The sequence below is a fragment of the Haliotis rufescens genome, unplaced genomic scaffold, assembly GCF_023055435.1.
Source record: "Haliotis rufescens isolate VD_foot unplaced genomic scaffold, xgHalRufe1.0.p SCAF_1, whole genome shotgun sequence".
NCBI classification, from domain to species: domain Eukaryota; kingdom Metazoa; phylum Mollusca; class Gastropoda; order Lepetellida; family Haliotidae; genus Haliotis; species Haliotis rufescens.
In genome coordinates, this window is record NW_025963779.1 from 89,317,988 (window position 1) to 89,331,460 (window position 13,473).

At 40.0% G+C, this 13,473-nt stretch overlaps 1 protein-coding gene across 1 annotated transcript in view; it reads right to left on the minus strand.

Moving 5' to 3' along the window:
* Positions 1 to 2,683: 2,683 nt before the first annotated feature.
* The window catches only part of LOC124134203 (nuclear cap-binding protein subunit 1-like), a 38,005-nt gene continuing 27,215 nt past the window's right edge, over positions 2,684 to 13,473 (minus strand). The window contains exons 15-23 of the mRNA XM_046498921.2: positions 13,170 to 13,307; positions 12,233 to 12,336; positions 11,051 to 11,176; positions 10,231 to 10,330; positions 9,466 to 9,559; positions 8,069 to 8,172; positions 6,373 to 6,619; positions 5,218 to 5,331; positions 2,684 to 4,493 (exon numbers count right to left, since the gene is read on the minus strand). Coding sequence (XP_046354877.1) covers positions 4,380 to 4,493; positions 5,218 to 5,331; positions 6,373 to 6,619; positions 8,069 to 8,172; positions 9,466 to 9,559; positions 10,231 to 10,330; positions 11,051 to 11,176; positions 12,233 to 12,336; positions 13,170 to 13,307 — 1,141 coding nt within the window. The 3' untranslated portion in view covers positions 2,684 to 4,379. The remainder of the gene's footprint in view (positions 4,494 to 5,217; positions 5,332 to 6,372; positions 6,620 to 8,068; positions 8,173 to 9,465; positions 9,560 to 10,230; positions 10,331 to 11,050; positions 11,177 to 12,232; positions 12,337 to 13,169; positions 13,308 to 13,473) is intronic.

Below are 13,473 nucleotides of genomic sequence, written 5' to 3' on the forward strand. Positions count from 1 at the left end.
TCCTGTCTTTGTTGTGCAATCAGTGCTGCAGGTTGTGAAATATTGTAAATTTTGCATTAAATTGTATATTGATAATACTTATCCTATTTCACACTAGGTATTTCTACCGATCCTGATCCCAGATGGGGTGACAATCCCCATAGTCATCCTATCGATGTGGGGCCATAGCTGAAGAACGATAATCACATTCTTGAGAGTTGAAGACATGGGATGGAGAACGATCTCAAGTTCAATCCCTGCTCTGCTGTTCTTTAGTAGAAGTAGAGGGCGAACTTAGTTGATAAATCTCAAACATTTCTTGAAGTTCTTAAAAAAATCTTATGTGATTCCCAATCATTCGTACAGTTTGCAGGAGTTCGTCGAATCGGCAAGAAAGCTTTTGTTTGTCAAAACCTTCTGTGTAAAGGCCCCTGAATTACAATTTTGTGGCTGTATTGTATTCCATTCGTAATTAATTCTTATGTTGCGTAACAGCTTTGTAATAGATTCTTTTGAATTCTTGGCTATTCTTTGCGATACATGGCTCCCAAAATTTCTTGTCCTCAACCCGAAAACATCCCGAAACAGACACGAATGTCCCGAGTCAACTACAAATCATGTAAGAATTAAGAACAACATTCTGCATATTTGTAACTTAGTTGTAGGTGATTCTTGCAATTCATGCATGATCCGTACATAAATCTTGTAATTCGTACACATTTCTTAACCCATTCCTGGCATTCTTCATATTTTTCAATCCGATTAGCCACGAAAGTTTGCATTATTTGCCGAATCATCACAAATTTCGAAAATTTCCAATTTGGGGTGATTCAGGATATTTGTGATCATAGTGAAAGGATGGCATAAAAATCTGCTTTCAATCTAGTAAGGTAAACTTTACATTTTCATCACTCTAAGGTGCCTCTAAATTACTAGAGCCTGCTGGCCTGAATATGTTTATCTGATGTTACAGGTATACTAAGGGCTAGAAGAAATTCAAATTTGTTAGGCATGACTATAGTTTTGCTAACACTATTTGGGGCAAGGGAACTTTTCAGATTAATCTGCATCACTGCAGTGCATGCATGATTGTGTGTGTGAAAGTACTTTTGAAACAAACGTTTCTTCAGGCTATGACCTTGACCTTTGATACGACTGGTCAATATGTCAAATGATTTTCCCAGGGCTACTGTATATAGGAGATATTTAGGTTATCATGCGAGTGTGTTTGGGGATGGTAAATATCCTGCATTAGGAATAAACACTAATCCCCAAACACACAAGTGTGATAACCTCTTTATCATATGTCATTCTTTAATTCTGTGCTTCAAAATCGCTTTCCCTCTCTCAAAAACATTACCGAGTTTTCCTGGAATGCATGCATTAATATTTATTACATCACAGGGTAAGTGATGTGTCAGTCGGACAGTGACAGTAGCCAATATAGTTCAAACTGAAATCTCTTTCTTATACAGTGGCAAAACAACAATTGTTTTTAATTGCCTTTCGCGGCAATACATCGGCCTGTCTGCTAGAGTATCTGCCCTTTGTCAAAGGGGAGCTACTCTAATCCTAGTCTATGAGATGTCACGGTCAGACGTTGTTGACGTTCGTCTGTCCTGTCATAACGTTAAGAAGTGTAGTCAGATGTACACACAGTGACAAAATGAAACAAGGTAACAATTCAAACATATTTCGGCCAAATCAAACTACTAGTATTTTAATTTGTGTAGAAAGGTTCAAGCCGCAGAGGTCTACAAGCACAGATATGGCTACTGATGCCGCTTGTCTAGGCCTCGCAAAATTGTGTCGAAATTTTTATCTCCAAAGTTGCAAAAACTTATAAAATGTCTTAGCAATGTCACATTTAGACACTGATTTTCAGTATATTAGACTGTTCTTTTGATAATGAAAGTAATTATCTCTGTAGTTTATCCAGATTCCCGATGGTTAATTATAAACAGTTAAAGTAGTCCCTACTTGACCTTTGATATTTGCATCTCTATCCGCATATGACCCCAACGGATATCGTTTTTATCCGTTGGCTTTATCCTGCCGAGAAACCTACCCATTATATGATAGGTACCGGTACATGATATCCGTGGCAGCTGTAATTCAGACATTAAAGCCTCCTCATTTACATAGAGCGATTTAATAGCTATTGCCATGATACAGAAAAAAACCCATGGCATTCAATAAAAGATGTTGGCGATCTATATTTCAATAGGAGTGAGTTTAATGGGTTTTTTAATTCAGAAAATTAATACAGGATATTTTTTTCTTAAAAGGAAACTTGAAGTAAGCAGTACTTTACTTTTTCCAGATTATGATATGTCATGTGCAAGACACTAGTTCCAATTGGGTTAACTACCTCTTTCTGATGACCCATGAAGATCCAGCGTAGAATAGGTTTTCAGAAACCCATGCTTGCCGTAAATGGCGACTATGCTTGTTGTAAGAGGCAACCAACAGGCTCACTGACTTGGTTGATGCATGTCATCGATCCCAATTGCATAGATTGATACTCACGATGTCAATCACTGGATCGTCTGGTCCAGACTCGATTATTTACCGACCACCGTCATATAGATGTAATATTGCTGAGTGCGGTGTTACACAACAAACAAACCTCTTTCTGTCACCTCACAGTCAAGTAACATACATGCTCTCCTGCTGACCAGAAACACAACAAGAGCACAGTACATCGTATAATGGCATTATCTTTATTTACAGGATGTTTCATCTCTCGGTCTCAACATGATTCTTGTAGCAGTAGACTATTAAAAGATTTACTTACATCAGGCAACAAACTAAAATATAAGAATTAAACACAATAAGAGTCCATTTCCTCAATTCTAACATGAAACATTCAACAGCATTCATAAAAAACACAAAGTGGACACGAAACCAAAGTGCTTACACAGCATAAAATAATCAAATACAGACGATCAAGGCAATGTTAGTGATCCAATTCTACTGATGAAGCTCAGGTGGAAGAAATGATGACGTCTTGCAGACAAATCTGAATATGTACATGATGATGGCAATGTTGAAACAGAATATTCCAGACTGAAGATCAAGGTTAGGCCACAAGATATGATGAGTTTTTCATCAGATAATTTTGTCATAGAAAGTCATGATCTAGTAGACCAATGTATTGAAACTTATGACACATTCCACATTATGTCAACATTAACAAATTATTTCAGTTGACTATAATGAACAATAAATATACATTCTGGATGTTTTTAACTTGTAGAGCTTGGCTGCACAGGCTATTTGTACCTTTGAAGTATGATCATAAATCCCCATCAGAAAACAACTGACCTTGAATATTCTCAGAAACAGATGCCAGTATCTATGAATAACCAGTTTTCTGTTTCCCTATCGTGGTTCCATAGAAGGGGCTATAGTGACCACTACTGTAGAGTTGCACCAATCAGAGGACTGGCTCTGGTAACTAAGCAGGTTTTTCCAGTTCCTTATGAGGGAGGTGCTGACATTTTGGTTTTAAGGCTTGTGTTGAATCTCGCCCTACCTCACGAGATGTAGGCCTGTGTTAACACCGAGCTCAAACTTTTCATTTACAGCAGCAAAAATAGCTTAAACATTCTCCAAAAGCATAAATAATTTGGAGGCCAAGTTCTGTCAAAAGCAAAGAGTTAACAAATATCAAAACAGTATTTCATTTCAAAATCTTTCAAGAATTGCAAAGTTAAATGTCAGTTGTTTTCATGTTCAGACCTTTAAAACGAATCACTTCACAACACATATCACATTTTTTTATAGTCACGTCTTGTTTATTCAGTAAGTGGCACATAAATATTACACTGGTCCTGTGCCAATATCATGTTCACGAAAATAAAGCAAACTGGAGAGACTAGATGCAAACCATGACTTGAGTAGACCTATTTGAGAAGTGTTCTGTAACAGATTCAGAATGAATGACCAAAACCCCCTCATCAGTAACCAAAGTTACAATATTGTTAACACTATCCAGCCAACTGACAACCGGAAACATTACCACAATCCTAGCTCATACCCCACTGACTTGAACTGATTGTTAGCCACACAATCTATGAGATCACAGTGCATGCCGTTTATTCTACAGTATGAAAGTCCACGCCAAGACCCTCCTCCACAGTCCCACTCCCAACATATATGATGTGTAGGAGCCTACTACCGGTACTCCTCCACCAAGTACACTGTACAATTTTCAAGATGAGCGGGAATTCCAAAGCCATGATCTGTTGAAGAATTTATTCCACGGCGTGTGTATCTTAAATGTTCGGAGCTCTTCAAGTGTCAGGATTTCTGACACCATGTGAGATGATTCCATGAAACATGGCAGACACGCTGCTGGGATGGCGGACACCTCACACTTCGACTGATGCTGGGCCTTATGATCGAAGAGCACAGAACTGTTGAAATATTTCCAGGATGTGAATGTCAATGTCGGCTGTGAAGAGAAGCGTCTCGAGTGTACTGATGTACTTGTAGACCAACTTGTGATGCTGAAACAAGAAGGAAATTCATATTGGAATATAAGTCACACATTCCAGGACTGCTCATTATTAAGCCATGGGCAACAATGTGTGAAGCCCATTTGTGGTGTCCCCTGCCGTAATATTGCTGGAATATGGCTAAAAGTAGCGTAAAACCACACCCAATCACTTTGCTGTCCCACTGTGCTGAATGAATATTAGGGCTGCAACGAATACACTACGAGGCGAATATGATTTGTATCATGAATATAGGGTAACAAATACGAATATTAATTCCCGAATACAGTTTCAAGTCAGCAGTGTATTATTTGTTATATTCAGTGAAGCTATAACAACATAAATTATTTGACATGGTTTGTTAATTATTAATATATTATACATTTATATACTGCACTTATCCAGGTACTAGTATCTGCTCAAATACGACAATGACCACAATACTGACAAATAAAATAGTATAAGTGTTGGCTTTCGAAGAAATCTATGCATATAATATGTTCTTATAGATATTTTTATGTAAATGCACAAGCTTGCATATTCATAAATATTTGATTGTAGTGGCCACGAATAACAAATTCAATTCATGAATGGATACATTTCGATTCACTGAATACATGAGTGAATTGTAACAGCCCTAATGAATATATCATCACAGCACCCACTGCAGCTTATTAAGCAAGCAATGATAATTGAGAATTGCCGAAAGAATGCTGAAGCAAGGAACTGCTACTACCTGGAGGAATATCTGCTGGAGTCTCTCGATGACCCACTTGTACCAAGGAGTGTTGTAGTCAATACCGGCGCCTTCACAGCGCGCCAGGTGCTCCGTCAGTAGGATGATGAAACGCTGAAATGGTTGTCAGGTTTCAAGAATACAAGAATGTTTGACACTATGACATATATTCATTAAAACATCCTAGTAACTGTAAAACAACAGTTATCAGAAATGAACAAAACATTTCTCAAGGTTGGAAACCTTTATATACTTTCATTCTAAAACATTATATTCCCTGAACCCAATCCCTACTTTGCCTTATTGGAAGATCACATGACATCCCCATCTCTCTCAGAATCATCCAACAGATTTCTCTCCAAATAAAATTATGGTCCAGGGTCACAATAGAATGGAGATATGCTACACTTGGATAAGAGAGGATGCCTTTTTCATTGCTACGGACCCTTCTCATCAAATAAACTCCTAACAACAATACAACCAGTTTTCAGCCTGCAGCCATGAACCCAAGGTTCATCTTTACTAAAACTTCCCCCAATGATGATTCCAGCTATAATATGAAACCATTTTTTGTTCAAAACGCTGAACGTATTAATCAAGCACCAAATGCTTGTCAGTCGGCAGCCACAACCCTCTCCTGACCAATTAACGCTCACTCACACCTGTATCTTATTCCCCTAACAGCTATATACAACTGTTTGTCAGCTGGCAGTCACAGACCCGTTGCAATATCAAGAACATCAAATCTTTTTTTTATTTGATACATCTCTCCATAAAAATCTGACATGGAAGGTTAATTTTCCAATCAGCCAATCAGCGAGAAGGCTTCCAAATTCTTTAGCGAACAACCATTTTAAGAAGCATATCTGACCTCTGTATCTTGAAGAAACACGTAAACAGGCAGTTCCAAAAAGAGAAAATAATTTGATACCTTTCAGTATAATCTTCCAATCTCAGACAAGTAAAGTTTTAGCTATTAGCTATGGTTTCATTTCTGCTGAACCAAACACGGCAAAACTGCCAATGAAGCTTTTCAAGGCTGAATGGTTAAATAAGCTGAAGCCTGATTGGATATTCCTACGAAGTGTTCGCGTACAGCTGGAGAGCGGTACCAAATCATCGGAAAGGATGGGATGGGACTGAGACTGGACTTACCTGGAAGATGATGAGGAACAGTCTCTTCTGCTGGTTCTGTGTTGCCTCCAGCTTCTCCTCCATCCTGTCAATCTGCTCTAGTGTTGGCACATCTTCGTCCTCGATGGGGTCAAGCTCAAGGCCATCTGCTAGCCTCCGCTGTGCCGCCTCCAGCTTATCCTTGGCGTCCTCTACTTTGCGTTGTAACTTTCCCACCTGGTTGCTCATCTTGTGGATTGTGCCATGCATTATCTCCCATACAAAGAAACTGCAGGATCAAAAGCACATTCAAACTTCACATACCATGTTACTATCAAGAAGCAAATGACACAGGGACTATGCATCTCAATAAGAAAGCCAGTCTCGACAAACCATACAGGCACATGGTAGAAAGACTATGCTACCCCACCAGCCTATCCACAGAATCATTTGTTTGTTTGTTTGTTGTTTAACGCCGCACTCATCAATTATTGAGCTATATGACAGCGGCCTGTAAATAATCAAGCCTGGACCAGACATTCCAGTGATTGATATCATGAGCAACGATCCAGGCAATTGGGATATGATGACGTGCATCAACCAAGACAGCCAACCTGACCACCCGATCCCGTTAGCCGCCTCTTACGACAAGCATAGTCGCCTTTTACGGCAAGCATGGGTTGCTGAAGACCTATTCTACCTCGGATCTTCTACAGGTCTACACAGAATGAAGAAAGTTAACATGATTATGAGTAGTGCAGCTGAGTGGTGTAGGCTATCTCACTGCCAAGTGCCTACGATATCATCAATACTTGAATCGTCAGTTTGTGAGATCACGACAGGCTATAAACAGGAGCTGATGGAGTTACCTCCCATAGAGTCAGAAGTAGCATAGCGCCCCCTGTAAGCATGGCAGAACACAAGAACATGGTAGATGAGGACGTGCCGACTAACCGTTACATTTAATAACCATCCCTTCATTTAAAACTGTATGGTTCTTGCTGTTTTCTTAAAAGGTTTTGAGATAACAATAAAAAAAAATGAAAAGAAAGAGGTTTTAGATCTGTTTTTACTGATTTCATCATTTCTTACTGTTTGATGTGGTGTATCATGATACCAGTAGTATCATTAGTCGATATCATGATAGAAATTGTATCACCAGATACCAGGAGATAGTCAGCTATACTGTCAAGTACCTTAATGATAGCAGTGTTGCATAGTCAGCATACAAGTGTCCTTGTCATAACCATAATGATGAAAGATACAACTACTACAGGAGCAGACATCAAGGAACCAAGGCCCCCTTCATTTTGACAACTGTGATTGAACTTCTCAAAAGGATTTGGGCGGTGGGGTTAAAGCATTCGCTCGTCACACTGAAGACCTGGGTTCAATTCCCCACATGTGCACAATGTGTGATACCCATTTCTGGTGTCCCCTGCCATGATATTGCTGGAATATTGCTAAAAGCGTCGTAAAACCATACTCACTCACTCTCACAAGGATTCAATTCTTAAATACATACCTGCAGCCATTTAAACAAACAACCTTTATGTATGCTTTCAAAGGGAAATGGCTAGTAAGCCTACACGCACATAAATGATGTACAGAAATGATTCCGTCTTTGTCATCTTGAATATGGAATCTGTAATGCCCAAACTTTAAGTCGATAGTTCCATCCCCCAAATTGTTGTTGCTATGGAAACAGAATACTCTTGAAGTAGTTATGTCTACTCACCAGGTGAAGTCAGGGAGCATCTCATTTGAGAAAAGCCAGTTGGCCACGGAGGAGCACTCCACGACCTGCGTCCTCACCAGCTTGTCCACAAGCACCACCAAAATCTGAAGAAAGGGAGGCACACGTGATGTGGCAGTACAGACAGTGGTAAATATTTGTAGTCATTGTCAGTGACAGCAAATGATTGAAGTGCTGGTAGAATATTGAGTGCTATTGGTGGCAGTGAGTAATTAGAGTTATTGCCCTTGTATACATGACGATTTCAGAAGTTTCAGGATAGGACTGTTTCTAGAAGACTGGCTGTACCCATATGGAGCGGTAAGAGGGTGATTCGATGCCTTTTTCAATCTGACTTGTGCCTTATCTTCTTGCCAAATGGGGATTGGATACCTACTGAAAACACCAAATTTTTGCCAGCTTTCAACACTACTCTGGATTCAAGAATGGTGACAGGCCTGACTCAAGTCAATTGGACAGTGACTGAAAGCTGAACATTTGTGAGTGCACTCACATCAATGCTAGGGCCTGTTACGTATTGCCACTGCTGCCACTCATGTGAACCACTGCTTGTTTTAATTGTGAACCTAAAACTGGGGCTTTCAGTATTATTTACTGATTAGTTGTGCTGCAACCGATTTCTGGAGTAACTTATGTGTTTCAATTTGCAACACATTAACATAATCCTAGAAGATCTCAAATATTAGATCAGTTAAATAATTTTACTTCCTGGACCAAAAGTCAGTCCTTGAATTAATATAACTTCTTAACATGAAGGGGACATGGAATACACTGTGCAGAGTTGCCTCCCTTAGGCATGCCAGAAACCTATGATCTATGGTTTGAATCTCTGATTTGTTCTGATTTTGTTTCTAGGTTTGTCAGCACCATACCTATGTTGTGGGTTACACCAAAGTGTTAACTTAAACAACTCATACATACAGAGTCTTCAGGATGCAAATCTGGGCCTCTTCAGTTCCCCCAAAGGACTTACCTGTTGGTGAGTCTTAAACACCTCGTACAGACTCTTCAGGATGCAAATCTGGGCCCCTTCAGTTTCCCCCCCAAGGACTTACCTGTTGGTGAGTCTTAAACACCTCATACAGACTCTTCAGAATGCAAATCTGGGCCTCTTCAGTTTCCCCCCCAAGGACTTACCTGTTGGTGAGTCTTAAACACCTCATACAGACTCTTCAGAATGCAAATCTGGGCCTCTTCAGTTCCCCCCAAGGACTTACCTGTTGGTGAGTCTTAAACACCTCATACAGACTCTTCAGAATGCAAATCTGGGCCTCTTCAGTTCCCCCCAAGGACTTACCTGTTGGTGAGTCTTAAACACCTCATACAGACTCTTCAGAATGCAAATCTGGGCCTCTTCAGTTTCCCCCCCAAGGACTTACCTGTTGGTGAGTCTTAAACACCTCGTACAGACTCTTCAGAATGCAAATCTGGGCCTCTTCGGTTTCTCCCAAGGACTTCAGGTAGGGGTGAAATCTAAAGAGCATGGCATACAAAAAGTGAATGAATCAATGATATTCTATGACACAGACACCGATATCCAGCTTCGGCATGGCACTAAGATGATTAATGATAACAGTCAGCAAGTGAAGACAGTGTTAGAATCAGCATCAAAACGTCACTACAAGTATACATAAGGTAATGAAGATGTTGATCATCCACACCTAACTCGAAAATTCTGTTACAATAACATATCTAAAAAGTGCTACAGAAGAAATGCAGAACAGCTGAAGCAATCAAATAGTTATTTACATCACTGCACTGTGACTATCAAGTAATATTCGTTGACAAAGTCTATCTTTATATCAATGTTAAAGTACGTTTCAACTATTGATTGGGATACTGAGACATTTAATACTTTTACAAACTCCGAGGACAACAGATGCACGTATGCACGAATATTACTCGAACATGAAGCTGCAGATACATCCAAAAGTTGCATCACGTAACCTTGATATTATCTAGGGACATTTAATGACACACCCTTGTTTGAGACACAAGTCTGAAGATAGAAACTAATACAATTCTGTTCAGTTTAGTAAGGTCCGCTAATAAATGTCCATAAAACACACATTCTACCGAATACGATGCAAAGAAACAAGTGCAGGCAAGCAGACTGACTATGCTCCACACTAGCATGTACTCACTTGGCGAGTGCTGCGAAAGAATGACTAAATGACTTGCTTCCCAAGTAGAGCAGGGTTGACACAAACACATCGATCTTCAGCGGATGATAAGGTGGCTCATCTGTAACATCAAGCTGCCGTTCAACATGCAGGCTACATACCCATGTATCAGTCTTATCACAGACTGGAATGATCTCAACCATAACAGAGAGTGATCAGGGAAGCCCAATTGTGAACCTACTGCCACTTTGGCCTACTGCATTGTAGATATCTCTCTATCTCCATATAACCTCTTGGGAGTTACACTTAACCTCATCCATGGTGTGAGGTTTTACTTTTTCCAAGTAAGACCTGGTATGAGGTTTTACTTTTTGGAAGTAAGCCCTAATGACTTGTGTAGCAGATGGAATTTTGACTTTGAAACTATTTCATTACGGATGACGGGATTCGAAGCTGCATCCTCGCATATCGCTTTAAGTTTTGTAACCCACTGTATTCCCACTGAGCCCCCAAGGCAGGTGCTGAAAGAATGTTCAATTTTAGATGTCATGACTTTATATTGTCTATGCTGCACGTGTTTCTTCTCTCACAGACTTTGATCACATTCCTGTATTGTTTCACTATAAGATATCTCAATAGTTTCTTATATATTCTGTTGTTTCCTGCATGTAGCATGTCATACCTGCATCTAGATGTATTCCAAGAACGATTCCTGCCAGCCTCATGGCATTGTTCAATACTGTCATACTAGAGATCTTGGCAGTCCAAAATGGTCAACTATGTCATAAGAGATCTGACTGGCATTCGACCATAAGCTTCTGTTAAGATGTAGACTACTCACCCACTCTGTCGTCATCAGCCAGAGGGTTGGGCAGGTCTTTGAGGACCTGTGCCGCCTCGTCTGGCAGACACTTGGACTTGATGGCTGCCATGAGGGCGTGTGCCTCCGTTGTCCCAGGCAGGGACCCTGGAGAGAAGAACAATAAGCTCATTACGACTGCGGGGCACAGGTCAGGTCAGGTCAGGTCAGGTCAGGTCAGGTCAGGTCAGGTCATCAGTATGTCTGTCATGTCATGTCATGTCATGAAGTCTTTATTTGTTGGCTTCCTTGTTGTTCTGAGCGATATTTCAACTACATCGTAAATCATACTTTTGGTACATGATCAAATCTGTTTGACTCGCAGCACAGTTTTCAACAATTATGATGTTCAGGCCGACGCACAGTCTGCCTCGGATGTTTTAATACATTATGCCGCTCATCCATTTGATTTCCGTCTCTACAACTGATGTCACCTTAGTAACAACACTAAGATGCCTTCAGTTGTTTACTCAGGGGATTTATCCCTTACAGGAATTTCTTGTGTGGAATAGGGCCGAGTGCAGCTGGTGTTTTATTACCCAAGCGGGATGTTTGTAATTACTGATTGTTCATTCTTATTTTAATTATTCACAATGTCAAGATAGGTTCTCACATTCAACAATGCATGGATTATATGATTAACAGAAATAGCAGTTTATGTATCACAACCTAGATAAACACGGCAAACATATCAGCCAATGAAAACATTGGTAGCTTTAGGCCATGCCCTCAAATAAGTTTGTTTTGGAAAGTGATTATGGAGCATAAGATTTCAGCACGTTTACTTGGATATTTCAATACTGTCTATGAATATAATGACCTCGGAAACTACCTAATATATCTGGGAAATTGATATTCACCCCAAAACGCGGTAATTTTTTCACTTTACCTGCCCTTCAACATGAATACCCCACACTGACACAGTACACTCCAGCCGACCAGTCCTTGTATTAGCCCTCTAATGCCGAGCACCAGGCATGGTAACAACAAGTACCATCTTTTTCATGGGCGTCTGGGGATCTAAACTGGGCTGACACTACCGATAGACCATGAGCGGTCTCGCCTCTCGTAACCAGCATAGGTTTCAATTCTAACCCAGAATCAGCTATTATAATCCATGACCAAAGTAATGTATCAGGTAACATGTTACCAACAACACCGTACCTGCTCCGGCTTGCTCGTACTTGAAGAATGGCTGCGGCTTAATGGGGATGAGATTAGCGAAGGTCTCGGGCACAACGTCCACCAGCCGCTGGTGGTAGGATAGCCTGCAACATGAACACACCTGTGTCGGACTGCCTGGTTCAGATATTTATGTGAAACACTTTATCTTAAGGCCATAATACATTCATTATTAGATTTTCATCCCTGCTGACCATGCCACTAAATACCTGCCTTGCATCATTGTTCCCAAGTATGCAGACAATAGCTATCTATGTCCCTGTCTACTTCATCAAAATACACGAAGTACGTGAACACACTAAACATTCATGTCTCATCACATCAAATACACTATGTATGTAAACATACTAAATATTCACATTTGATCAAATACACCACACACGTAAACATACCAAATATTCACATTTGATCAAATACACTATATACGTAACCATACTAAATATTCACGTTTTGTGTGAATCACATCTGTCGACAGTTAATGTACACACACATCTTGAACATGTAGAACAGTAACGTTTGTTAAGAAAAATACAATATACAAAATGAGATGCTTCCCACCTCGCATCCTCCGCATCAACCAAGTCAGTAAGCCCAACCTAGCCGATCTCATTAGCATGATTAGGCCCCACTACACAACAAGCACTAGTTACTGAAGACCAATTCTCAACCGGATCTTCACAGCAGCTCAATTTTCAGAAAAGTGGATGAGAATCCACTAATTGATAACAGTAGACCATGATATTTTTATGGGACATTAATAAAGACAATCTAATGAAAACACAATACATAACAATAATGCATGAAACATTAAGAAATGACTTTGGGCAGCAATTTCCAAAACATAAGCATAAACAAGGAACATTTAAATGTATTTGACCTAATCTTGCATTGACTGTAGTGTAGTGAAGAGATACTGTACCTGAGACAACGCAGGAAGACTTCTCGGATGAACTTAGGTTTGGGTCTCTCAAGGTCAAGGTCTTTACATGTGGCCCAGTCGTCCCAGCTCCACCGGAACTGGAAATTACTCAAGTGGTACGAAAACCAACTCGTAAATCTGAAGGACAAGTTGAAACCCATATTATTAATCAATAACAAGTAAACTTTGGTGACATTAGACAAACACAAACACATTTAAAACTGCTCTACCAGAATTTTAAGTCTGGTTCAAGATTTGTTTGTTTGTTTGTTGTTTAACGCCACACAGCAATATTCCAGCTATA